Here is a 26,561-nt window from a genome sequence, read left to right as displayed (position 1 = left end):
AGTAACGTTTGGGATGCATTTCACTTGCCCGAGTTGAGTTGATGTAACATACTTTTGACTTGTGCGTGCGTGCGTTCAAATAGTGGGCAGTAAGCAGTGCATGGCTACTGTTGTCTACCTCCCCCGCATCGAGCAAGTTATGTAAGAAAAAAAAAAGTAGCGATTGGTACGCTTGCAAAGACCGCATCTATACAATTCTCCCTGTTAATATAACTCACAATCACGGTGCTTTATCCATTTTACTCATTACTATCAACTTTAGAAAATGGCAGCTTAATTCTAAAGGCTGTGCTGCACTACATGAATTGCACAAGCAAGTGCAGTAGCTTAGACACACAATTCATGATTCTGTTTATTGGTCAAGCGCCCCTACCAATACGAAATCCTGGAGATGACATGATCTTGTCATTACAATAAATGGATGGATTGGCTGTTTACACATTACGCGCATCAATAGGGGCCCACACTTTGTTATAGTAATTAAACAATTTATGTTTAATCTATCGGTGGTTTAATACACGTTTTCTCCAACGTTAACGTTTATAAACGTCAGAAACGAATGCGTGGATATTTATTGTAGTATACTGCCCTCATGCGGCCATTTATGCAACATGCGCCTTTCGACCAACTAAAGAGGTTTAAAATATGATTTATGACAACTTAAATCAACAATAGGCAGCTAGTTAGTCATCGTTGCCTATTTTAGCTTTTCAAAAACGCCATCGCTTGCAGACACATTCAGTACGTAGCAGGTTAATAAATAATTGAAATAGATATTAGTTACAAGGATGGTTATTATTTGTATCATATTGCAATGATAATAACTATTACTATATTTCGAATAAAAATGCAATACAATTTGTTTTATATTTCAGTCGGATGCCGGAGAGTGACTCTTTTTTTTACGAGTCTACCTGAATGCATCCTCAGCACTTGTTCGTGCTCTCAAACTGCTCATCGTTCGCACAAACATATGGAATAAGGAGGAGGCAGGTTGAAAAGGGCTGGAGGGGCTTGAACAATCAAACCCCGTTGGACACAAAAAGACTAAACGAAGCTGACTCAAACTGGTAAGAAGTAAAATTGTGCTTTGTTTCATGTTCACAGTTACTACAACGATACGTGCGCGACAAATGGAAATCCGATGGTGCATTCAGGATCTTTGATGGTTTCAATATTTCTAGCGCGTGTTTGGCCTTAGTCAATGTTGTTGCTTGACTCTAAATTTGATTTACAATCATTCGACTTAAGTCTTTAAAACAAATTTGACCTACATAGCTTAATCCGCATTACCTAAGGGAGTATACGTATAATGTAAACGGTAAAAGGCGGTTGCTATGCAGCTAGCTTAGTGTCACCGAGAAGCTAATGTCGTGCGTGTGATAATGAATTAAGATGAGTAATTTTAGTGCACGAGACAAGCACAAGACCTCACCAGATCTACAGGACAACCCGATCGTTAGCATTGCAGTTTCTTTGTTTTTCACTGTCGCGTATTATATTTAGTGTGTGGTTTTATAAATAGAATGAGCCTCGTGTACTGGAAAGCAGTCAAGCCCAACCGCGAAAACATTCTTTATCATGTTATCACCAGTCTACTGTTACTTTTGGCATGCTTGGCTCGCGTGGTTCCATATATACTAAACAGCCGAAGGGTTTATTTTTTCCCAAAGCAGTTTTGTTACCTTTAGCACTGCACAGTGGTCTGATAAAATATTCTTCCATATTTCTGATCTGTTATTATTCGTTGTACCTTGTTCGTAACCAATTGAAACACTTTAAGACCAGCATTTATAACAAATTGCAATTTTATTGTTGTTCAAGATTTGGTGAAAGATAACTACTTCTTTAAATCTATCCATTAAAAAGTGAAATCACTGATCTGTTTCTAAATAAAGTTTGGATCGTTGAATGTAATTGCTGAAAACGTGAAAAGACTGAGAATTGTGTGGTTCTGAATTGCGGAGTTACACTTATTAACTGTTTGTAACCATTTCTTTGTTTCTGACCTTTGGGGGCGTGGCTAAAACTGTGCCGCACTTGCATGTCCAACACGAGTCACCCACTCCCCCACATAAAAAGCCATATATTAATTCCCGATTGTTTTTACACATAGCAAACATTGGCATTTCTGCAGGGTTCCTAAAATGTGGCAAGAAGTTGCAAACTGAACCCAATTTAACACGTGAATGTGACTGGTTCACTCTGAATCCCCATATGAGGGTGTGCACATTTTTGCAATCATATTGGCTCAGGCTTTGTTGTTTTTTTCAAACTCCCTATAATACTAGAGCGAGTAGGCGTTACGGCATGATTAAATATTGGTACTCTGACTTGGAGAGTACTGAAATGTCTCTATCCAAAGAAAGTAGTTTTGGTACAGCGAACCGTGTCAATAAAGTTTGTAACGCAGCCCTCCAGGTTGTTGACTGTTTGATCAGAGCTGCAGCATTCGTTTGTCCAACATCAACATTTTGACTCCACCCTCTGTCACGTCACGTAGGAAGGGCTCAGCGCAGCGTGGGTGCCCAGGGATCCTCTTCCTGAGTGTGTGGAGAGTAGCGGCCAAAACCCAAGCGACATGAACCACACCAAGGGGGGCCTGGTTATCTTCACCGCCAACTCGCACCCGTCCAGCCGTGAGTTGGGGAAGAGGATTGCAGAGTGAGTACAGGACCATTTTCACACACTCGCAATTTCGAGACAGACTGCTGCCAATCTTCAAGATCCCAAATGAACATTCTTTGAAGCTTTTTGAAACTATTTCTATCCACACTCGCTATAATAAACTTGACTCCGAAGGACGCCGCAGTCTGTGAATGTTTATAAAACAATTCTGTTGAGGCATTGATATGATGTACGGTACTTATTTTGTGTTGACACAAAAAATGAATATTCTATAGGCTCGCTCGACAAGTTTTCCCGAAGAGGAACAGCTTGAAATTACATTCATATAGCTAAATTTGGAGGTGGATCAAATGTGTCTTTGTTGGATGGGTGGATCCTTCTTTGAAATGAGACAAAGAAATAGCAAAACAAATTGTAAGAAAGATTTTAACATTGCTAGCTTGGAGTACAAATCACACTGCGTGCATTTATTGATCATTTAGTATCTTGTTTTCTACCTCGTCTGTACTTCTTCTCTTTCAGGCGATTAGGTGTGGAGCTTGGCAAGGTGCAGGTGTACCAGGAAGCCAACCGAGGTAAACTGATGTTCCTCCTCACATTTCCAGACCTATTAAACACACTGACATTATTACGATGCCACTTTGGTGGTTGTTTTTAAATCAACTTCAAATTGATTTTATGCAAGTGCTCTATTAATTGTGGAATAACAAGTTCATCAAAAAGGACCTCAATGTTTTCCATGTGACTCTGGGAATGTTTTCGTCCTAAACTTGATGGCGCATCTGCATTTTCACACGGTTTGTGTGGGAGGCGGCGCCTACCCATTTTTCGAGGCCTCGTTGTTATCTTCTTCCCATGTCCACTTTTGTTTGCATAGAAACACGTGTGCAAATCCAGGAGTCCGTGCGAGGGAAGGATGTCTTTGTGATTCAGACCGTGTCCAAGTAAGGAGGAACTCTTCGCTTACTTTCATCATTCTTTCTCAATTTTAATGTCATTTTGGCCTGCTCCATCCTCATCTGTCTTTTGACCAGAGACGTGAACACGACCATTATGGAGATGCTGATCTTGGTGTACGCGTGCAGGACGTCTTGTGCCAAAAGCATCACGGGCGTCCTCCCCTACTTCCCTTACAGTAAACAATGTAAAATGAGAAAGAGGGGCTCCATCGTCTCCAAGCTTATTGCCTCCATGATGTGTAAAGCAGGTGAGGAAGAACTTCACGGTCGGGGAGTGTCCAAGTAACGGCAAAGGATTTTTACACTGTCAAAAAATGGCAGAACTTGAATTGCATTCCAACCATTATTACTGGTGATGTGGGTTTAGGTCTTACACACCTGATCACCATGGACCTCCACCAGAAGGAGATTCAAGGCTTTTTTAACATCCCAGTAGACAACCTGAGAGCCTCACCTTTCTTGTTGCAGTATATCCAAGAAGAGGTAAAATGCGCCAAATAGTTTGGCTTGAAAATACTTTGAAAATAATTCTCATTTTTGTCTTCCTCATATACTTTGGCCCTCTAGATCCCCGACTACAGGAACGCTGTGATTGTGGCTAAATCACCAGCTTCTGCCAAAAGGTTGGTTCCTCTTTTCTGAACCGCACACAGAAAACACTGCTCTTTTGTGCTGTTTGTCCTCAGGGTCAGGGGTCACACCCAGGAGTGGTCACTAATCCAGTCAATTGCAGGACATTTTCATTTAATTTGAAGACGTGCAAACAAGTATCATTTTGGCTGTCTCTGTGGATTTACTTTCGTTTAAAATGGCAACTAAAACATATTGACATTTTGACTTGACTGTTAGGTAATTGTTCGCCAAACGTACTCAACTGCGAAGGACAAACAAACTAGTCAAATAGTGTCGTTATTACAATTGTTTGCAGAAACCTAACAAAACTTACTGCTCTGTCATTTTAATCTCTAAATTGGCAATACCCGACATTTCAAGTTCTTAACTTCCTTCTTTTTCTACTGCCCCACTTTTTGCGCAACCATCAAATTCAACGTGTTTTTGTACATTTCGCTGGCCAACTGGAAATTCGCAGGCTTTATTGAAAGGAGACTTTTGTCTCTTCCCGGCACGCAGGGCCCAGTCGTTCGCCGAGCGCCTGCGCCTCGGGATCGCCGTGATCCACGGCGAGGCTCAGGATGCGGAGTCCGACCAGGTTGATGGCAGACACTCGCCGCCCACCGTCAAGACCACTGGAGCCATACATCCAAGCATGGAGATACCATGTAACAACCACAAATATATACTCCTTCTTATAATAGCATGCAGCCCCTTTTCACACTGCACTTAGCAGAACGCCGCACACAAACGAATGAATAACGGCAATAACTGAGTGTGCCTTCTTTTGTTATGTGACAATAGACTAGTTCTTAGCACCCTGTTTTCAACCTCAAACTTTGGACCCCCGTATGACAGATAAACAAATCAGTGTAGATTAGAGGGGGGCAAAATATTGTGCTCAAGGGCCACATTTCATTTTTAAAACCGACATACATGCATTTTAATAAACCAATTTTAGGAATAAATGTAAATGAAACAATAAAGCCTGCTACTCTGCAGTTAACTAAATAAAGCCCCCTTCCTAGCTACTATTTAAGGGAATCGGTACAATTGAAGTCCCCCCTTCTTTCCTTATTACTTCCAGTGTTGATTCCCAAGGAGAAGCCCCCCATCACTGTGGTCGGAGACGTAGGCGGCCGCATCGCCATCATAGTGGTACGAAAGGAATACATCATTCTTGGGATGATGTAACCGGGAAAAGGCAGTCTTACACCCCCCTGCTCTCCCCACAGGATGACATCATCGACGACGTCGACAGCTTTGTCGCGGCGGCAGAGACGCTGAAGGAACGAGGAGCCTACAAGATCTTCATCATGGCAACGCACGGCATCCTCTCCTGCGACGCGCCCAGATTCATCGAGGAGTCGGCCATCGACGTGGTGCGTCCCTTGGCGTTCACCGCCCTTTTGACCTCATTTTCACTTCCTCTCATTTGTTCACCCCTAAAGGTTGTGGTGACCAACACCATCCCTCACGAACTCCAGAAGCTCCAGTGTCCCAAGATCAAGACGGTGGACATCAGTATGATCCTGTCGGAGGCCATCCGACGCATCCACAACGGAGAGTCCATGTCCTACCTTTTCCGTAACATCGGAGTGGATGACTGAAGGTTCTACACATGCCATTTGCCTTGTCAGACCTCAAAGCGTGCACTGTATATAGACGCATAATACAAACACGCCCATACGTTCATGTCCTCCATGTATTTCTTTAAATCTCCAGAGTAGTCCATATGACTGATAGCCCTGTTCATGAAGTAATGCTTTTCTTCCCGTGTCTGAACACGCACTGATTCCATGTCCACTACTGTCCTTCTTGTCTCAAGTCAAATTATTTTATTAGTCTCACTCCTGTATCTCCAAAACCATGCCAATTGTTAGCATTGTTTTCTTCCTCCACATTGTTTGTAGTATTTATAGTTCCCCGCAAAGCAGCGGATTATTATTAGCTTTATATTTTTAACTGAGCAAGCTTGTCAAAATTTTAAATCCTCAGTGTTTCAAGGCTAATAGCGATATTAGCATGTAGTTTTTTTTTGGGGGTTGTTTTGTTTCATAAGATCCACTCAAAGATTCAGTTAGGTGGTCCGTCTCATAAAGGAGTTGTTTTCAGGATAATTATCAGTGAATGTCCTTAAAGAAAGATTGTACCCCAATGCACACTTGCAACACACTAATACAAACACAGTCCTTCACCAAATAAATCAAGTCATTCAACACACATCTTGCTTTGTGGGCGGACTTATGCTGCTTTAAATTTAAAGACCTTTGGTCAGTTTGTTTTTGTTTTTAGCTGATACACATGCTATTGATGATTCCTTCCAGCTAGATGCATTGACAATTAAGTTTGCTGTAGCCATAGTTACACATGGGGTCAAATCTACTATTTGCTAAATATAAACTGGAAATAACAAATACTTGTTTGTAATGTGCTCCAGAAGTACGACTACAAAAGTGTATGTATTTAACACTGTGCCATTATCTACTCAATACCTCCATGTGTTTGATTATCTCCAATGCCACAAAGCTGTTCAAAGTCCTGGACTGAGATGGAAGTCAACGTGTCCTTCGTCACATATCAATTAATCCTCCACCCAAGTCAATATTAGCTTTTCATTGATAGTCTGATGAAAGGTAATTGATTCAATAGCATCATTACGTTTGTCCTTCATTTCCAGTAAACAAACACAAAGCTAGGAAGCTATCACTGTTTTTCTAGCAAATAAATTGACTGAAGCTGGTCTTTGTCACGTTGCCAGTTGTGGTCCAAAAATGTTTTGTATTTATTTTCTGCACTAACTGAATAAACGAGAAATAAAGACTCCCCTGTGCAGTTCACCTTTGTCACATTTGTACTCTGCTCATACACAATATAAACCTTTGCTCAATTCAAATGGGGGAAAAATCGAATCAATTTCTTCTGTCGTTCAACAGGTTTATTGAAATGCTGACAAACAGGTGTTGGTTCAGACAAACATGGTGACATCCACGACAGAACAGACCCCAGGCAAGAGAGGTAAAGATTGTCCCACTCACACTGTTTGGCACTAACTTGTAACTACTATTCAAAACTATATGGCACATGTCATATTTCATCACACTTTGTTCTAAGCCAAATACATGAAGAAAAAAAAAAAAATTTTAGGATCTGGGTAAAGAAGCATCACGATACAACATCGCAACATATATGGAAAACATTTTCATCTGCACTACTGGACCAATGCAACTGCGGATATGTCAATAGTGTTAGTAGTGATTGAAGGACAAGTTTTCCAGTTTTATTTCCGCCCTGAGTATTGACACATATGAACCAAATACCTTTTGGACTGCGGGGTTCAACTTGAGATACTATCAACGAACGTCCTTAAGCAAGGCACTTCACACATTCAGCTGCTCCAACAGATCCATTCAGTGAGTGAAATACTGTACGTAATGAGATGGGTAAACATTTGAATGCAATTTGGAGGAAGACAATCCAATTCGATCCATACATAGATGTAAACACGCCTTGTTTTGATTCTCATGAGCAGACATAGGAGAATTGTGAAAGTATCTATATGGAAAATGGTTGGGCATTTATTCATTATCCCTGATATCCAGCTTAAGTTTTTAATTTTTTTTTTTTTATGGGAACAAAGAGCGCGTAGCAGTACATGGAGCTTAATGTTGGATTATAGGATATTGAATCAAATGCTCAAATGACTTTCCATACATTAAAGCTATGCAGAAACTCGAAAGGCAAAAGGAGCTAACAAGGCAAATCAATGACAAACCTCACCAAATAGAACTGAAAATCCAGTCTAGAAGCATAAGTGCATCATTTAAAAAAAATAATAATAATAATAACAGATTGATGATGTTACCAGTGCAGGATATCACCATGCGTACAGGAAATACTTTTTGTCTGTGCACAGCGCGGGCGAGCATGAGGCTCCCTCCAGCTGTGCTTCAATTAAACATGCATTCCAAAATACAAGATCAACTGAAAAAATGGAAGCCATCTGCCATCTGGGGCAGAACATGAGCTTGCGTAAACTGATGATCCCAGCACTGTCGGAACAGTGGATAGTAAGAAACTCGTTCATCAATGGGCTAAGTGTTCAGTCACAATACTGCAAACAACACTGCTAATCCACTTTTGTAGTAGTCTGAGCATTTGAAAACAAAAAGAATGTCTGAACACCAACAACTTATTGTCACTCAAGCCCCACTTTCTGCAAATGACTCCAAGTCTGATGACTTGACCTAAAACACTAAAAAAACAAAATACTGACCAAAGTCAGCAAGAATGGGCGCCAGCTCACACAAACGGATGGATGGAGTTATTCAATGGTCTCTGGTAAAATCTAAAAGCACTTTCTAAGAATGATCAACTACTCATATAAACTTTAAATTCTGGCTTGTGGTTCATGGGTTTATATTACTTTTTTAAAATAATACAGTCAACTGCATCTGTCCTGTATTTAAACCGAAGCTCATTCCCAAAAAAGATCATATTTTGCTATCCACACCACTATTTTAATGAATACTAGGGATGTCCCGATCAGCATTTTAGGCCTCTGACCCGATTCCAATCTTTTAACCTCAAATCCGATCCGATATTTTGCCTTTAGTATTGAAATTTATAAAACTGAAATATATTTTGAGCAAGTAATTAAACTTTTTATAGCACTACAATTTCATCAATAAGCATTACAATAAATTCGACCAACCTTTCTGTGATCTTCTTTGCCCTCTTATTGGAGTATTGGGCTCTCCACATAAGGTCCAGCGTTTGCTGCTTTGCTTTAGCAACTTTTCCATCTGCAGCTTTGCTTTAGCAACTTTTCCACCTGCAGCTTTGCAAAACGCTCCATACACGTTGTCAAGTTTGTGGTGCTGCTACCTGCTCTTGAAACTGCCATGTTGCAAACATTGCAAGTAGTTTTAGGACAGTCGTCACTATTTCCGCACTTTTGACATGTTTGCTTTGCACCGCCACGGAAGTTTGAATTGCGCAGCTACCGTCAACCGGTACTTTACGGCAGTTGTCGTAAAGATCGGCACGACTAGCTAGCTAATGTAGCTATGCTACGATCACCGGAAATGAGGAAGAGATCGGGACATCCCTAAATAATACAAATTAATTAATAATACTATCATCCGTAACTCTTGAGCCGATATGTTATGACTCCGTAAACTACATTTGAAAGTCATCCCAAGTAAGTCCAGCATGTCGAACTTTGAGTTATAAAAATGTGAGCTAAATACTGCCACAGCCAATTCAGTTTTGCTCTCCGATTTAAATGCAAATACACACGATTTGGCGACCCTAGTCTGCACACACACGAGTCTCCACCATAAGTCGGTGCTTAAGTTAACTTTTAAATAGACGTTGAGAATATTTACAAAACAGGATGTCACCACGCTTTCATTACCCGAAATGCAAATGTTTACCTGATTCCTTTGCGTATGGAGAGATAGATTAAAGAATTCAAATTTTGATGGGCTTGTTGGCATTCTTTGTCTTGTCTTTCAATGCTAACTAATGAGGCAGAATTTGGGTTCATCTGGGCACTTCTCATCACTTGCATCTTCCTGTAGTTCCAGTGCGGGTAGTGGAGAAGCAGCACAGCAAGAATCCTCCTCCGTCCTCGGTCACTCTGTAAAGCACTTTGTGACGAGCCTGTTTCCTCAACATCCTCCCCGTAGGACACTTTTTCACGCCAGGGAGGAGAAAATAAATCTACATATAAATCGAACACAGGGAGGCTGAGTATGGTTTCCTTGTTGATTGCTGAGTTTCCAGGAAGACGCACAAGGATGATTGTGGCTGTCACACAAAATGCATTCTGGGATTGCTGATAGGCCATAAATTCCAAAACAGAGGTCGCTCTTTTCGCTCCGTCATCCTCCTTTTTCTTCTTCTACGTTCCACATTGTCAGGTTCCGTCTGCTTGCCGCCGCTGTGAGTGATCGTCTGAACTACAGTGCGTCCGTGTGAAGGCAGAGTGCCGCCCGCGTCCTCCCTTTATGGATAGGAAGCGGAGCTGCGAGCGAGCAGGCTAGGTGGGGTTTGGGGGCTTGAGAGCATCCACTTGGATCTCCAGGTCTGCAATCTGTGGAAACAAAATCATGTGAGTTGAACCTCTAAAACTCAAACAACCCACAGATTGCCACTTAATGTGACTTGATGTGAGTGGCAACAGCCAACCAGAAATGAATGAATGAATTTATACCAGAGACGTGCTTGCTGCATGTCATTAATGTCAATATTAAAAAAAAAAAAAAAAATCAATTAACTTTCTTCACCTTTTCCTGCAAGTTGTCCGCCTCCTCTTTGTGTGACGCCTCACTGTCTTCCTCCACTTGACGGTGCGCCGCCTCCTTTTTCAGGTACTCAATCTCCCTACGCACAAGGCACGCACAAAGAAGACACATGCATCAACGAGATATTGTCTTGGTATTTGGTAAGCATGTCTGTTTTGTGTTTACTCCCGTACTTCTGCTGATACTCTTTGATCATTCGCTTGGCTTTGCTGTACTTCCGCTCTAAGGTTTGGTACTGAGCCTGGGTTTCCTTCAAGTGTTCATCCACTGCCTAAAAAATAAACATACACTTTGGAAATCAGAAACAGCTGACAGCGGAGGGGGGTGGCAAAACTGTAACCAGTATTTAAAAAAAAAAAACCACACAATTGGACTTTGGTTCTGAGCTCTTTTATTACCATTTATATTAACTGTCTATTTAATTCGTCACTGATTTTCCTCCAAATTATTTTTTTGAATATATTTTGTATTATTTAGTTATTTGTTTCTAAGGGTCGTATCGTTTTTTTTTGTTTGTTTCAAATAATTCTATTGAACCATATCCCAAAAGCAATATCTGGTTTTAATTGGCTACTTTTCATTATTATTATTTTTCTTTTTATTTATAGCTACTTTTGTCAGATTCAATTTATTTATATGACCACTGCGGGGAGTTTTCTTTCATTAAGAAGGCCACAAAGAATTTTAATGATTGAATTACCTTACACAGCGACTGGGCTTCCATCCAGTAACCCTCCAGTTTCTCCATCCTCTCTTTACTGTCCCGGATGCTTTGCTCCAGCTGAGCACGCTCCATTCGCCAACGCAATTTATCCTGCTCTGCGTGAGCCAACTGCGGGGGAAGTTGATCAAAAGCTGAGCCAGCAAATGAAGCTACACGTATTGGTGGACATGACTGCAGTGCAACAATATGCAACATGGCGACTTTTTTTAATGTTAAGAATTTTAATCAGCTCTCACCTTCCTCTTCAGCAACTGGATCTCAGCTTGGGTTACCGCGTGTTTGATTTGAAGCTGCAAATAAATGGAGAGGGTGGAATACAAGGGTTAAACATACCGGTAATTTATAATAAGATTTAGTTTAGAAAAGAGAAAATACAGACATTTTTTCACTACATTTCAGAATTTCTATTCATCTGGTATTGTTCTGACCTGATACTTGAAGTAGATCTTAGTCTCATTCATCCTGGTTATTGAATTCTCAAGCCTCTGAATCGATTGCAACTGGCCTCTCATTTTACCTCTCATCCAGACTCAAGTTAATCTTCTTTTTCAATTTGTAGTCCAGTTCTGATAGATTTCTCAGGTTATATACATCTTCCATATTTGGCTTTCATTCGGAACAACATTCTAGAGTGCACTGACTTCATTTCCCTTACTAGGTGAATCAAAGTAAGAAGATGATCCCCCACTGAGGGACGAAGGACGGGAAGGCAGTTGAAAGATTCAAGACAGAAAAGGTATTTTTTAGTGTTTTTATGTGTGCTAAAACAAGACTAAAATAGTAAGAATTGAAGAGAGAAAAGAAAACAAATAATGTCATCCTCTTATCTGTACTTTTGTGCAATCAGAAAAATTAAATAGGAAACACAAATATTAAATAGTGTTATTAAAACTGCATATGAAAACCTTGGACAGTGACCATTTGCCTTTTTTGTTGTAGTAGTTCAATTCTACCAGTAGATGGTGCTAATGTTATGTTATTTCTACTTTTTTGAGAAGGAGCGCCTGTCAGGAAATACGCAGATTCAGTCATTTCCACAATAAAATGGAAAAAAAATTCAATTTAAATCACAGAGCTGAGAGCTAAATTTAAAAATAATTTTATTTGCTCGCTTTTACACTTGATGATGCAAGTGAGACTATCTCCTGCCTTTCCTGCTTCTCCTGCGTGCACATCTCCGGTTGTGTCTCAACATGTTGGGGATCACTGAGGTCTATTGAAAAAGGAGGTTCTCCAATTTAGCACGTGATGTTTGTTGTTCTTAAAGAGCAGACAGATCATTTGAAAATTCTCTCAATATTGTGGATTTTCACCTATGTGCGGAAAGGATCCAAAGACACAAAATTATCGTACCTCCTTGAATTTGTGGGTCAACTTTTCAGGGTCCAGCTCGACGGGAGACAATGAGTCTTGGTGTTCAGCCAAGTCGAAAACCTCGATGGAATTGGGGAACATGGGACTCATCTCCTCATCCTCATCTGTGGCATATTCACCTGTCTAGAAGACATCAACAAAGGTTACAAATTTATTCCGTTCTCTGACCACAAGGTGGAAATAATGGACTATGTTTAAGAATACTGAACCACTGAATGGTTTCCATTTAGTCTTACCTCCTCATCATCGTCCATGTATTGCTTGTATCGTTGTTCCATCATCTCTCGCTGCCATTTCTCCTGTTCCAGAGTTTGTTGGATCAGCTGAGCCACTTCGCTCTGCTCCCCTGGCTTCTCCCGACCAATCACAAATCTGGGAATTGTATGTTTTTTAAGATTACTTTTCGGTAAAACCTTATGAGCTCACAAATTACCAAGCATGGGAAAAAAAAGCATACTTGACGGTGCCTGATGTGTTGCGTAGGACAGACGCAGCAAAGCTCTGGGTTACACCAACCAGGCTGGTCCCGTCAACCTCGACGATCAAATCGTTCACTTGGATTCTATAATTCAAATCAAGGAAGATCACGTATGAAAAAAAAAAGAAAGAAAGCATTACATTCCTAGCATTTGTCGATAAAACATTGTCTAAAAATCAATATAGGCTGCATTAGATAAGATGTGCCGATAAGTCAAGGGGAATGCAGTGTTCATCTCATCCTAAGCCATCTAAAACTTAATTATGGCAATACAAGTGAACGTTGAGAGTAAAGTTAGTTGACAAAGCAGCAACCCCAATAACAGCTCGGCAGCTAATATTGGGTGACATTTCGAGGAACTCAAAAGGGTCAAGAAACCTTTTAGAGGAAACACAATTAAGCTTTTAGCCTCTGGTGAGACAAGCAAAAAAAAAAAAACAAGCATGTCCTTTTCACTTCTCCTAAATCAATTTGCCTATTAGTAGCAGAAACTAAGAGTGGGAACTAAAATGGCACACCAAAGCTCAATATAGTTGAAGCGAGCCTTTACCTGCCATCTCGCTGTGCAGCTCCACCCTCAGTGACCGTCTTGACGAAGATGCCCAGTTTCTCCAGACCCATATCAGCTCCTGCACCCATTCCTATGATACTGATTCCCAGACCGTCACTGTCTGAAAAACACACAAGCACAACACCGTGTCAATATTACAGCATGTAATTGTGCGTATGTGATTCCATAGAAAAGGTGGCAAAAAAGCTGAGGTGCTAAAATTAATCGATTAATCGACAACAAATCAAGCAAATAAATAATTTGTTTAAATAAAATCGGGCAAGAAACATTTTTTAATACACTTTAATAGAAATAAAATTGTATCCGATTAAAATAATTGATAGAGTACTCGATTCTATGAATATTTAATCATGACCGCCCTAAAACAGTATATAATATATATATATATTGTCCTCATCCACCTGTGTGTGTGTGGGGGGGGGGTTGCTAGTTCAATTCCATTACCCCCAGGATTACACTCCAAATTAGGCTAATCTCCACTGATTTTAATCTCTTAATGGGATAACAGAGTTGTTAGCCAACAGATGTATGGCCATTAGCGGCAACACTTTGGCAGTTACTGAGATCTTGGGCCACACGCATAAAAGAAAGGTGATACCATATAATTGACACTGCCAGAAGTATTAATTCAACATTGCTGTTATACTTTGTAGAATTGCATTGCATCGTAATGAAAGCTGTTCCTAATATTGCGCAAGTGGTCACAATGTTGTGGCTGGTCATGCATGTGCGTGTTTAAGTACGCAAGAGGCTTGTCTGAATGACGTGTATGTTTACGTCTGCGTGTGCATTTGTGTTCACCTTTCTCCAGCTCAACGGGAAACAGATCCAGCTTCTCAACTCTCTTCTCCAGCTCGTACTCGGCCGACGCCGCCATTGGGTCCACATCATCGTTACGTCGATCGTAGTCTTCATTACAGTAGGTGGTGAATACCTACACAAGAAATCATGCATCCATTTATTTCTCTCCTGCTTTTCTTGTTCAGACATGCCTATCAGAACTGACTTGTGAGTTTTTTAAAGACAGAAATATTTTGAGGAGTTGATAAATGTGGAAAATGAAAGAGAAAGTACGACAGGGCAAGTGGAAACTCCACGGTGCCACTTTTTGAGAACAAGCATGGTGTGCAATTGATGAATCATGAAAACCTCAGAAAAAGTGGTGAGGCCAGGTTTCGGGTAAGAAGTGGAGCAAGGGGATGGTTTCGTGCCAACAAAAACCACAAATGGCATATTTACACTTACAATGGTGATGGGGAAGTACAGGGAAGTTCAGAATGAAATTCATCGTGTTGTTGCAAATTTAGAAAAAACTAGACTAAATTTGCATGTATCTTTTTAAAATGTTGGCCTGAATCAGAAAATCAAATTTTTAGTGAAGGAAAAGCAGTTTCTCATTGTGCGCTATGAAAAAAAAAAAAACATTTTTATCAGTCAATGAATAACCCGATCTTCTGAAGGTCAAGAGTCTCCAAACAGAATGTTAATATCGCCGTGGCATGTTGGAGCAAGAAACGGAGAGATATAAAAGCCTCCCACTCGTGCTAGATGTGACGCAAACTGTCACAGGATCACAAAGAAGAACCCAAGCGAGAGCCAGCACACATGACCAGACATGACAGGAATTCAGGTTGAACAATGAATAACAAAAAAGAACCCATACAAGTCAAAAGCACACCAGGTCAATTTCAAAACAGACAGAGGCGCAAAAAAGGAAGGTCATCTCGAATATGACCTCAAATAAATATGAATATGAACTACACCCCTCCCCCTTCTCTCGAAAAGGCCAGAAGCATCTGTCTCCCCGCCGATGACCACCTCTATGATCACATGACTCCGTTTCCGTGGCAACCTCCGACTTGCCTGGCGCGATTTTGGCAATAGCGCTCTGTCTGATAGATATGCTAATATGTTTGTGACAAACACAGCCACGGCTATTATAATATGTGGCATATATATAATTCATGATCTTTTATGTGATTCGCACACAGTACACACTCACACATACCGACGCAAATAGGGTTCGAGAGTAGGATTGTTGAACTGCTTCCTGTTGTCACATTTCCTTCCTGTTGAGTAACTTTATAGCCGTGTGTGTGTCTGTGTGTGTGTGTGTGAGTGTGCATAATAGGCTTCAACGTGCGCCCTCCCAGATACAGTCAGAGACTTTCCATGGTGACAAAAATGTCAACAAAGATAAACACATACACAAAAAGAACAACACAACGACAAATGATGTACGTCCACTATAGCAAGATAACAAATATGAAAATATTTATATAGAATATCCTAACCCTAACTTGTCATAACAAGTATTGTCAGCAAGGCCAGACCATTTAATTTAAAACAATGTACTGTACATTTACAGTATTATGAATCAAATAATTTGGTGGGGTAGGTTTAGAATTTTAACACTTTTTAGATCTTGTGTGTGTACACATCGTCTGTGTGTGTTCTTTGATTAAAAACAAACACACCCAACCACATTCCAACTGCTTTTCTCACACTCACAGGGGTAACTTTGTTCACTATTCAGCGCACGTAAACACAAGCGTTAGGCGACGAGCAGGAAAGCTTTACGCTTTCAGGGGAAGGCACAGGCCCCATTGTGATTTTAGCTTGTGCTAATCGCTTAAAGGCAAATAACACTTTGCTTTTTTTTTTTTTTTGCCAGAAAGGAAAATGTGTGATGTTTTCGATTGGAAAATTTGGAAGTATAATTTAACGCCTTTTAATATCACTGGCAAAACAAGAAGTGCCTAGAGGCTAAAACTTATTAACAGATGAACTTTGAATGCTTCACTCAAAGAGGAAAATAAAGTTAATAAGCCGAAACCTGCATCATTGTCATCGAATACTTTGTCATATTTTAAATTTAAAAAAAAAAAAAGAATGATTGAGCCGAACAGGTGTGTGGTTTTTAATTCCTGCAGCATCAATGCTAATTAATTTAGCCTCTTTATGGTGGTTCCCATTATATGTTAGCATTAAGATAGCAGAATTTCGTTTCCTTAGACATTTTATAAATATAAATAAACAATGTTTAAACCTCTTAAGTCAGTATTATAATAACCGTATTTGAAGAACTGAAAATTAGACCTGCAACTCATTTAACTTACTTAGGCATGCTCAATTGTTTTCTGCACAAATACTGTATACAGTCTGAAAACAAGGAGATGGTGAGGGAAAAAAAAAAGGTCCTAAGGACAACCACATAATAACATGTCTCCCAACCTGTCATTATATTATTCTACCAGCCATATTGTCTGTTCCATTTACATATGTCCCTGCAGCTTTCAGCTGCGTACATTGTAACCGCAGCTTCCTTGAGATGCAAAGATGCAGTCAAGTGGTCACTGGTTACAAGTTTCTACGTCTAACAAAAATAATTCCTTCTTGACATAATTTAAAAGCACATGTGTCACTTTTTTCCCTTTAATTGTCAACCTCCGGAAATGGGATGAATGAGAACATGCATGGCGCAGCAACTGCTCGTGATCCATCAAACCGTTTTGAATCGGTAAAACATTTTGCACTCTATAGACATTTTCAACGATAACGTCTCGGTTCAAAACTCACCTTAATGGGCTCAGTGCTGAATCGTATCTTTCTGTTGGCTGCGATGGGTTCCTCCTCCTCAGGAAGACCCTCGATTTCCGTGCAGCTGCTTTCTGGATGGTACTCTTCCTCGTCTTCTTCGTCATCATCATCGTCCAGCTGGCTTCCCTCAGAGTCATCCTCGCCGAGGCCGCTGTACGCGCTCACGTCCACCAGATCCCCCTCAGAGTAATCCTCCTTCCTCGAGCCGTCGTCGTCGTTCTCCTCCTCGGCTTGTGTGACTTGAAAAGTCGGTGGCTCTTTTTCTCCATTCTCCAGTGAAGCGTGGACATCGGCTTGAACCAATCTGGCCCCGGCATCGATATCCCCTCGACAACAATCCTGTTCGGCGGCGGTTAGAGGCTCCTGACCAGCTAAGGTACTCGAGTCTTCTGTCAATACCAACTGAGACTCCAACTCCGGTTTAGCCTCTGCTGAAATGTCATCAGAGTTGGAGTGCTGATCTCCTGAATGTCTAAATCTCTCCTCCTCGCTGAGCGCCGCACTACTGATGTTGCACTGCGGGAGCGAATCGGTCTCGTCAACCTCTGCCGCCTGGTTGCTGACAGTTCCTGTTGTTGCCTCCTCTAAGTCCTCCTGACTTGCAGGAGGTGCTTTCATCTGAGACAGAGAGACAAATGATTTAATAATTTCACATTGTGCTTGACACCATATCAAAAGTTGTCAACACGCTAACCCAGGCTGCAACAGTTAGTGGAGGAACGACAAGAGTGAAAGTAATTGTAAATCCTTAAGCGCAGTTGGCTTTAAAGTCAGCACTTGAAAACAAATCTTCAAATCTTCTTACCTGACTCCGAGCAGGCCCTGATTTGGCTGGAATTGTTGGCTTTGGTCCTGGGGCAGGTCTCGACCGACGGTTGGGGAGGTAGAGATTGTTTTGGATGTCAGCCTTCTCAAACACAGCGCTGAGTTGGCTGACGGTGGGGCTGACGGCTTCAGCGGGCCCCGAAACAGCTGCTGCGGCAGGAACGGGAACGGGAGCAGAAGCGGGAATAGGGGGGTCATCTAAGCGATCCAAAGCCTCAGTAGAGCCATTGAAGCGTGCCACCACATCCAGGCGGCTATCCTGGAAACCAGAAGCTCGCTCCTTCTTCAGTAAAATCCTGTTGGTAGCAGCTTGTTTCTCCTAAAGGAAACCAAATCATTTCATGTTCATCCTGTTTATGGCACACATTGGTGCAGTTAGCTGGCGGTTTGCGCTATTGTGGGGGTGAACAGTCAACTTGACAGCCAATCAAAGCGCCAAATAGCGCCATTTCTGACCTGCAGCGTCCGTTGTTCAAACATCCTCCTGGTTTCCTGGAGTTTGGACAAGCCTGAGGAGGAGCGCGCACCTTCTCCATCCGTTTTGGTGTCAAAACGATTGACCCTCTCCGAAACGGTGCCCCCGAGTTTGAGCAGCGCGCTGTGGTCGACGTTCTCGTTGAGGCTCGATGCCCTTGGCAGCGACAGTTTGACCGCTTGCTCGTTTCCTGCCGATGACAAGACTGTGAAAGCTTGTTCGGGTAAAAAAAATATATATATATATATATATTGTTATCATTTACCAATCACTTTGGCACCTTCTTCCTCATCTCCTGGCGACTGCATCTGCATGAACATATTCTTGATGCGGTGGACATTTGATCCATATCTACGACCCCTCCCGTTGGGCCGAGGTAAAGGCGCGGGCTTGGAGGCGGGGTCGTAGCCTCCGTTGAGGTGATCCGTCGCTTTCTTTAGCGCCGCCAGACCTGCCTCGTACGCATTTCGATGAGGTGAGGCGCTCCTCATGTTGGAGCCCCCCCCACTGTTTCCGGCGGAGGCCCCGTTGTCCGCCTTGTCTGAGGCAGGTTCTGTCTTCATCATGTTTGAGAATTAAATGTCCCCCAGTGAACAGCAGGTTAATGGGGATGACGGTGGCAGCATGTCTGTAGAACATGAGCTGTGAGACAAGAACAGAAGATACATTTGAAATTAAGACAGCTTATAGCTATTCCATAAATGTATGTAGTCATCATTATATTATTTCAGATTTCATTGTTTTTAAATGTTTTTTTTTTCCACCACCCTTAAATAGGTTATATTTTCAATGGCTTTGGTTTTTATGATCAGGATTTTCTTCCTGGATGGATGGTCCCATTACAGTTTTGTACATAACACACACAATTAAAATTAAATAAGTATTTCAATTGTTCATAAGAATGCAAATTGCTGCTCAATGGTATCCCTTTAAATTTTGCAGACTAAATGATGTCAACCAAATTGTGAACAAATCGTACCGCTGTCAAAAGTAATCGATGATGTCATCGAAACATCAAAGCAAATAAAGGCTTTATTTAAAAGTGTGTAAAATAGGATTAGGTGAAAAACTATTGGGTGAAATTTTGGTGAAAAAGTAGAAGAGGTATCCTCTAAATATTTGATTTTTTTTAGGTTTGATTGTACAGCTAAAATCAGCAACAGACCTATTTAAGTAAAAAAAAAAATAACTTCAGTAGTGTTTCCAATTGGTTGAGCTATAAAAAATCCATATGGCAACAGACTATCATTCAAAATTAAGGATTTAATTGATGTAAAAAAACATGAAAGATTATTTCCAATAAGACTGACAGGCAATACCACAACAAAAGCCGAAATGATTAAAATTCAGTGATTAAATACAGCAAATACTTGGGTCATAAACGACATAAAACATGGGATCATATGTTTTCCCCACAGTAGTAATTATCTTTATTTTTACCCTAACTGAGTCATTTTCTACATCTGGAGAACATTCCCTTTAAAGGAGACATTGTGATTTTTGCCCCCAATTTAAACGACTTCCCAGTTGTCTTGACAGCAGGCTTTTCGTCACATAAAAAAAAAGTTACACTCCATTATTTGGAATCCTGGAACTTATTCTGATTCGAGAGGGTGATCCTGTTTCATGAAAATAAGCATGAAGCCCCAAGTAGTAGGCTACTGCTTTCATTCCCATGACAACCGGGAGAAGAGCTCAGGAATTTAAAGAGGCGGAGTTACTTCCACTTTCAAATGAGCGTGCAAAACAAAAAAGAAAGTGTGCACCTATGAGGACGATAAAAAGAGCGCACTTGATTGTCTACATCTAGTTCTTCCGTCTATTTTCTGGACTACTTGTCCTTATTAGGGTCATGGGTCAGCTGGAGCCAAGCCCAGCTGACTGTGCAAGAAGTGTGGCACAATCTGGACTGCTTGCCAGCTAATCGCAGGGCATCACGCTACACGTCAGACACTTGCACGTGGTCCATGCATTGTCAAATATGCATCGTAAAATATCCCCCAACCTCACAGAAGCTAATGCTGATAGCTAGCGCTAAACATTACGCAATCCACAGCGGCTAGCTTAGAGACATTTTCCGAAACAGACATACTGAATTAGTCCTTTACTATGCCAAGGATTGTGAAAAAGTTTATAGAAAAGCTATACCGGTATTTCCAGTGTCTTGACATCTGGGGAAATAAATATGCAAAATCCGATATTTAAAACTTGCCACAGTCAAGAGAGTCAAGGCCAAAGTGAAGAAATGTGCGCCATTGTTTGCAGCAAGATGATATTAGATAAGGGGGGAAAAAATCTCTTTTAAAGTGCTCTGACAAAATTAAACCTCGTGGAGGCTTACAACCTGGAGGCTAAAAATATTCCCACAAACACGTTGCAATCAAAGCACATCTTGTGATCATGTCTTGACAAAACAGTAGCTTCTCATACAGGGATCATGTGAACTTTAGTGGGCCAATGTGGAACAGCCGCACACACACACACACGCACACACACAGGAAAGAGCTGGCGTCAGCCAAGACGAGATTTTCTGCGTCATTCATCAGTCCAAGAACAACTACTGTATAGCCACCGCTTTTTACTTTGAGCTCACTTTCTGTCGAGATATATTTCACGTATGTCGCGCTTGTGAGAATATAAATAAAGACCAATGATTCATCTACATGTCATTCTATTACACAATTTTGTACTGAAAGTGCCAGTCCACTTCTCCATAATTATTTGAAAACAAAACTTTAAAGTTGGATTCCTATGCACCCCCCAAAAAATGTGCCTAATAAGTCAATATTTAGAATTGTCACGAATATTAAATGGAATTAATTTTTAGTCATTTTGTTTGGGTTGTCATGGTAATGAAGTTTTATTTATTTTGACCGATAAACTAACATTTTTACTTCAGCAATGTTTTTTTTATTTATTAATTTGACTAATAGCAAAACATGAGTAATAAACATTAGAATAAAAGGTACATGTATAGAATTTTACAATTGATAAAGTATAAAACACCAAACAATAATAATAAAATACAAAGCATAAAGCAAACAAGGAACTAAGATAGTTTATCCGTTCAGTATTGTGTTCCGCGCGCGTTGGGTAAGTACAAAATAGTTTTGACTCGTGAGTGAACGATTCGTTCAAAAGAAGGGATTTCTTCAGTGAACGAGAGTGAAGTGATTCGTTCTTTTTTCAGTTCATATGACTTCAACCAGTAGGTGTCAGTAACGCGCATTGAAGCTGGTGCCACCTCGCCGTAAAACAAAACGAAGAAGAAAGTGACGTAACTTCCCATTCACGAACGAGTTGCTAATTGCAATTCCCCTTCGCCAACAGAACGGTTCTGTGCGTGAACTGCCGCCTTCCCGTGCATCAACGGATCAGTGTGTGTACTATGTAAGCCAGAATGTCGATTTACGATTTGCCAAGGAAAGAAAGAACCACTCACTGAAACACCACTTCTCTTATGCGCGTTTTCTCCACGCTAACGGCTAACTATAGTGCATGAAGGGATGCGCCGTTATGCAACAACGGGGAGATTATGCTTCTCTTTGGGTCATCTTGATTTTATAACACTTGCAGTAGCTTTTAAATAATCTGTATGCATATATACGCCTAAATATTGTTATCCAATTTCACATTGGATTGCTGGTTTGTAATTTACTTTTATGATTATTATTTTAATAAACATTTATGTCAAAACTTGTCTGGTGTTTTATTCCTTGTTTTAATACTCGCCAATTAAAACATAAAATCAGACATTTGGTTTACTGCTTTATATGACAATATTTATGTTTTCCAACCTTTTATTCAAACACAAACACATTCGGTATAATAACACCATCAACTACAATCCAAAATTAAAACATCAATGTTGGCATAACGTGTGTCGGCTGGCATAGCGGCAATGCTGTCCGAGTGACGTCACAGATCAGCCAGCCAATCAGGAAGTGGCCTGTTATTACGTACACCTGAAAATGGCGGTGTACCTAATGGAGTGTCCAAGTGACGTCACAGATCCAACAGCCAATCAGGAGGTGGCCTGTTATTAGGTACACCTGAAAATGGCGGTGTACCTAATGGAGTGTCCAAGTGACGTCACAGATCAGACAGCCAATCAGGAAGTGGCCTGTTATTAGGTACACCTAAAAATGGCGGCGTACCTAATGGAGTGGCCGAGTAATGTCACAGATCAACCAGCCAATCAGAAAGTGGGGGTGAGGGCGGGTGTCGACCTCCAGTCCTCTAGGGGCCGCGTTCCAATATGTTTTCCAAGTGACCCTCGTTAAGCGCACCTGCGGGAAAACTTTTAGCTTCTTTCTTGGTCAAAAGGAGCTAAAAGTTTTCACGCACCTGCACTTAACGAGGGAATCACACGGACGCTCCATTAGGTACACCGCCATTTTCAAGTGTACCTAATAACAGGCCACTTTATTAGGGAAATATCATGGTCAAAGGTCACATGTGTCAAGCTCTAGTCCTCAGGGCCGCGTTCCAACATGTTTTTCAAGTGACCCTCGTTAAGCGCACCTGCGGGAAAACTTTTAGCTTCTTTCTTGGTCAAAATGAGCTAAAAGTTTTCACGCACCTGCACTTAACGAGGGAATCACACGGACGCTCCATTAGGTACACCGCCATTTTCAAGTGTACCTAATAACAGGCCACTTTATTAGGGAAATATCATGGTCAAAGGTCACATGTGTCAAGCTCTAGTCCTCAGGGCCGCGTTCCAACATGTTTTCCAAGTGACCCTCGTTAAGTGCAGGTGCGTGAAAACTTTTAGCTTCTTTCTTGGTCAAAAGGAGCTAAAAGTTTTCACGCACCTGCACTTAACGAGGGAATTACACGGACACTCCATTAGGTACACCGCCATTTTCAAGTGTACCTAATAATTATTAGGGAAATATCATGGTCAATGTTGTCAAGCTCTGGTCCTCGGGGGCCGCGTTCCAATATGTTTTCCAAGTTACCCTCGTTAAGTGCAGGTGCGTGAAAACTTTTAGCTCCTTTTGACCATGAAAGAAGCTAAAAGTTTTCACGCAGGTGCGCTTAACGAGGGTCACTTGGAAAACATATTGGAACGCGGCCCCTCGAGGACTGGAGGTCGACACCCCCAGTTTAAGTGAAAAGTGCCACACCTGCCCTCACCCCCACTTTCTGTTTGGCTGTTTGATCTGGATTTCACCCCGCTCCCTAGGTAGTGGGCTTAATACATTGGTTTGATCCCCCAACTTGGGGGCAGGGTCACTTTGTGTATTTACACATAAATATTTGCATTTGTTTGCATATGTGTACGCATACAAAGCGAGGTTTCAATTCTAAAAGAATTAAACAATTAAGTATATGCTCACACCTGGGATCGAACCAAGTTCTTATCAAGCCATAGCTCATGTCACTAACCAGTCGGTTATTTCGACCTGGTAAGGCACAGCCGTCTGCACACTTTTGTACTGGTGATGTGCATTCCAGTTCTCAAGCGGATTGAATTTTTAGAATCGGTTCACTCAAAAGGTTTGTTCAAAAGAATCGGTCACCGAATCGTCAGCGTTGCTGCTATGCAAGCCGACACACGTTATACCGACAATGATGTTTTAATTTTGTATTTGTTGGATTGTAGTTGATGGTGTTATACCAAATGTGTTTGAATAAAAGGTTGAAAAAAAATCCGTTTTGCTGACATTTGTTATTTTGGGGGACACATACTCATATAACAACGTAAAACACATATTGTCATGTAAAGCAGTTAACCAAATGTCTCTGATGTTTATGTTTTAATTGGCGAATATAAAAACAAGGAATAAAAAAACACCACACACGTTTTAACAAAAGTTTATTTAATAATAATAATAATATTAAAATTAAATTTCAAACCAGCAATCTAATGTGAAATTGCGATTGGATAACAATATTTAGGCGTATATATGCATACACGTTATTTTAAAACTACTATAAGTGTTATAAAATCAAGATTACCCAAAGAGAAGCATAATCTCCCCGTTGTTGCATAACGGCGAAGCCCTTCATGCAATAAAGTTAGCCGTTAGCTTGGAGAAAACGCGCCTAAAACAAGTGGTGTTTCAGTGAGTGGTTCTTTCTTTCCTTGGCAAATCGTAAATCGACATTCTGGCTTACGTAGTTCACGCCAGGAAACGTAACACGTTCACTGACTGATCCGTTGATGCACGGGAAGGCAGTTGATCCATTGACTCGTTCGCGAACGGGAAAGTCAGGATTCGTTCCCTCACTGATCCGTTCTCGCGATGAACTGGAAATGCAAATCACTTACCCACTCACTGACTCGTTTACTTACGCTCCGTTCAGTTGGCGAACGCGAAATGCGATTCACGACTCATTCATGAACGGGAAGCTACGTCATTTTCTTCTTCGTTTTGTTTTACGGCGAGGTGGCACCAGGTTCAATGCGCATTACCGACACCTACTGGTTGAAGTCATATGAACTGAAAAAAACTCGTTCACTGAAGAAATTCCTTCTTTTGAACGAATCGTTCACTCACGAGCCAAAACTAGTTCCTTGTGCAGTTGTTTTTCAAAACGCAAGTACCGCACGGTGCGCCTCCAGTTTGAACGGCTTCAAAAATAGTCAATACACTAGCGGCCAAGCCTATGTTTTTCTAAATGACACACTTAGAGATGTAAATGTTATGGCAGAGACACTGAAAGTAGCATTGTCTCATTCTTGAAGTGCAAGTTGGCTGTTTTGGAGTCTTAATGTGTGGTGGGAAGTCACAAAGCACAAATACTTGCAACGATGCTTTTTGCACTTTTGAAGGATTTTCACTTTTACTGAAATCATTAGTTGTATTTTCTTCTCCTTTGTAAAAAAAAAAAAAAACAATATGGACGTTTTTATGTTAGCTGTCATTTAAGGGATTTTTTAAAATGTTGGCTGCAAGAATGTCGTCTAGCATTCAAAATTTAAAAATATATATACACTTTTTATTGTATTCAGTTATAATTAGTAGCACTGGTTTTAACTTAGCTTGTAGTGTAGTACGGATGGGTAAGTACTGATACCAGGTATTGGTATCAGTGCTAATACCAGCAAGTTATCAATACTCGCGATAACAATATCGGCCACCCTCTGGTGAAGATCAACAACAATGTGCGACAGACAGCCTGTGGTGCAGCATGCTCTTTTCTTTTTTCTTTTTTTTTTCCATATGCCTGTACAGGCATGACGATGGCCGCGAGCACACACACACAGTATTACACAGAGGACACATTATGGCAACACAATGCCTCCATCTATTCACAATCCGTGCACAAGTGGAAGAAACTCTCAGGCCTGATGGCCCAGTGTAAAGAGCGTCACTCTCTGGCATACACACTATACTGGCTGGCGTCTGGCTGTGTTGGCATGGACTACGCTTACTGCGAACTTCCATTGAAATATGCATTCCAGATTTTTTCTGTTTGTTTAAAACATTTTGGCTACGAGAGCGACTCCGTCGTCGCCTTTCAAATAACACTCAATCGTGCACCAAAAGACATTTCATTGTGCTTTTGCCCCGTCAAAATGCGCCTCTGCCGCATTTATTGTTTCATGCAGCCACTGTCGAGGAGTAAATAAAGAAGAGGGCATCCCACAATGGGATGCAAAGATCAACAAAAAGAGCTCGGCGTGGCGAAGATAAAGCAGCTCCACGTTATGTGGACATGAGCCACATCCACGCCGAGTGGCCGAGTAATAACGTGTCACCGGCACCGGTTTAGGACCTGGAGGCGGGCTTAGGAGAGCCAGGCCCCGCTGGGTGTCTGCGGAGCCGCGTCGCTTCCTTCCTTCCTACCTCGCTGAGAGGCGCAAATCACACAACGACGAAGCCAAAAGCATCTGACACGCCTTGCTTAGTTAGCCGTACCTTAATATCCGGTTCTGTTCGGTAAAAAGCAGTCCATTGTCCTATGCTGCTGTTGCCGTTGCTGCGCTGCTGCTGCTTCTTCTGCTGCTGCTGCTGCTGCCGCTGCTGGCTGGCTGCGTCCTGCTGGCGA

At 41.3% G+C, this 26,561-nt stretch overlaps 2 protein-coding genes and 1 long non-coding RNA gene across 13 annotated transcripts; 2 read left to right on the top strand and 1 right to left on the bottom strand.

Moving 5' to 3' along the window:
* The first annotated feature begins 905 nt into the window (after positions 1–905).
* On the top strand, positions 906–7,025 carry LOC148384520 (phosphoribosyl pyrophosphate synthase-associated protein 2). Of its 2 annotated transcripts, XM_088356765.1 has the most exons (11): positions 906–1,070; positions 2,504–2,664; positions 3,151–3,203; positions 3,506–3,572; positions 3,663–3,835; positions 3,955–4,070; positions 4,155–4,210; positions 4,719–4,867; positions 5,287–5,357; positions 5,435–5,581; positions 5,651–7,025. In XM_088356765.1, exons 2-11 carry the CDS (start codon positions 2,582–2,584, stop codon positions 5,807–5,809), a joined length of 1,074 nt encoding a protein of 357 aa, XP_088212891.1. In that variant the 5' UTR covers positions 906–1,070; positions 2,504–2,581; the 3' UTR covers positions 5,810–7,025. The 2 variants fall into 2 exon arrangements, with proteins under 2 accessions (XP_088212891.1, XP_088212892.1); XM_088356766.1 differs by lacking the exon at positions 906–1,070 and having other exon boundaries at positions 2,491–2,664.
* LOC148384518 (neurabin-2-like) lies at positions 1,791–26,560 on the bottom strand. Of its 7 annotated transcripts, none has more exons than XR_015853209.1 (17): positions 26,432–26,560; positions 18,823–19,199; positions 18,539–18,747; positions 18,063–18,401; positions 17,237–17,875; positions 14,459–14,591; positions 13,637–13,757; positions 13,066–13,170; positions 12,845–12,980; positions 12,588–12,731; positions 11,471–11,524; positions 11,211–11,342; positions 10,684–10,781; positions 10,493–10,589; positions 8,914–10,299; positions 3,126–3,247; positions 1,791–3,007 (listed from the first exon to the last, which is right to left on the bottom strand). XR_015853209.1 is itself a non-coding variant. In XM_088356760.1 (15 exons), exons 2-15 carry the CDS (start codon positions 19,121–19,123, stop codon positions 10,246–10,248), a joined length of 2,562 nt encoding a protein of 853 aa, XP_088212886.1. In that variant the 5' UTR covers positions 19,124–19,199; positions 26,432–26,560; the 3' UTR covers positions 7,116–10,245. The 7 variants fall into 7 exon arrangements, 4 of the variants coding, with proteins under 4 accessions (XP_088212886.1, XP_088212887.1, XP_088212890.1 ...); XR_015853207.1 differs by having other exon boundaries at positions 3,126–3,235; XR_015853208.1 differs by having other exon boundaries at positions 1,791–2,622; positions 3,126–3,235.
* Positions 9,219–22,227, top strand: LOC148384519 (uncharacterized). 4 transcript variants are annotated; one of them, XR_015853211.1, is made up of 10 exons: positions 9,219–9,402; positions 9,785–10,317; positions 10,577–10,650; positions 11,893–11,970; positions 12,617–12,750; positions 12,917–12,989; positions 14,469–14,576; positions 17,299–17,443; positions 17,534–17,633; positions 21,888–22,227. It is a non-coding gene; the product is annotated as an uncharacterized LOC148384519 (long non-coding RNA). The 4 variants fall into 4 exon arrangements; XR_015853213.1 differs by lacking the exon at positions 21,888–22,227 and having other exon boundaries at positions 10,127–10,317; positions 17,534–18,825; XR_015853210.1 differs by lacking the exon at positions 21,888–22,227 and having other exon boundaries at positions 17,534–18,825.
* Position 26,561: the final 1 nt, after the last annotated feature.

Source organism: Syngnathus floridae, chromosome 17 (assembly GCF_059516105.1).
Source record: "Syngnathus floridae isolate MCC-2025c chromosome 17, RoL_Sflo_1.0, whole genome shotgun sequence".
Classification (NCBI taxonomy): Eukaryota; Metazoa; Chordata; class Actinopteri; order Syngnathiformes; family Syngnathidae; genus Syngnathus; species Syngnathus floridae.
The sequence above is the reverse complement of the archived record's forward strand: the minus strand, read 5'-3'. Positions and strand labels throughout refer to the sequence as shown.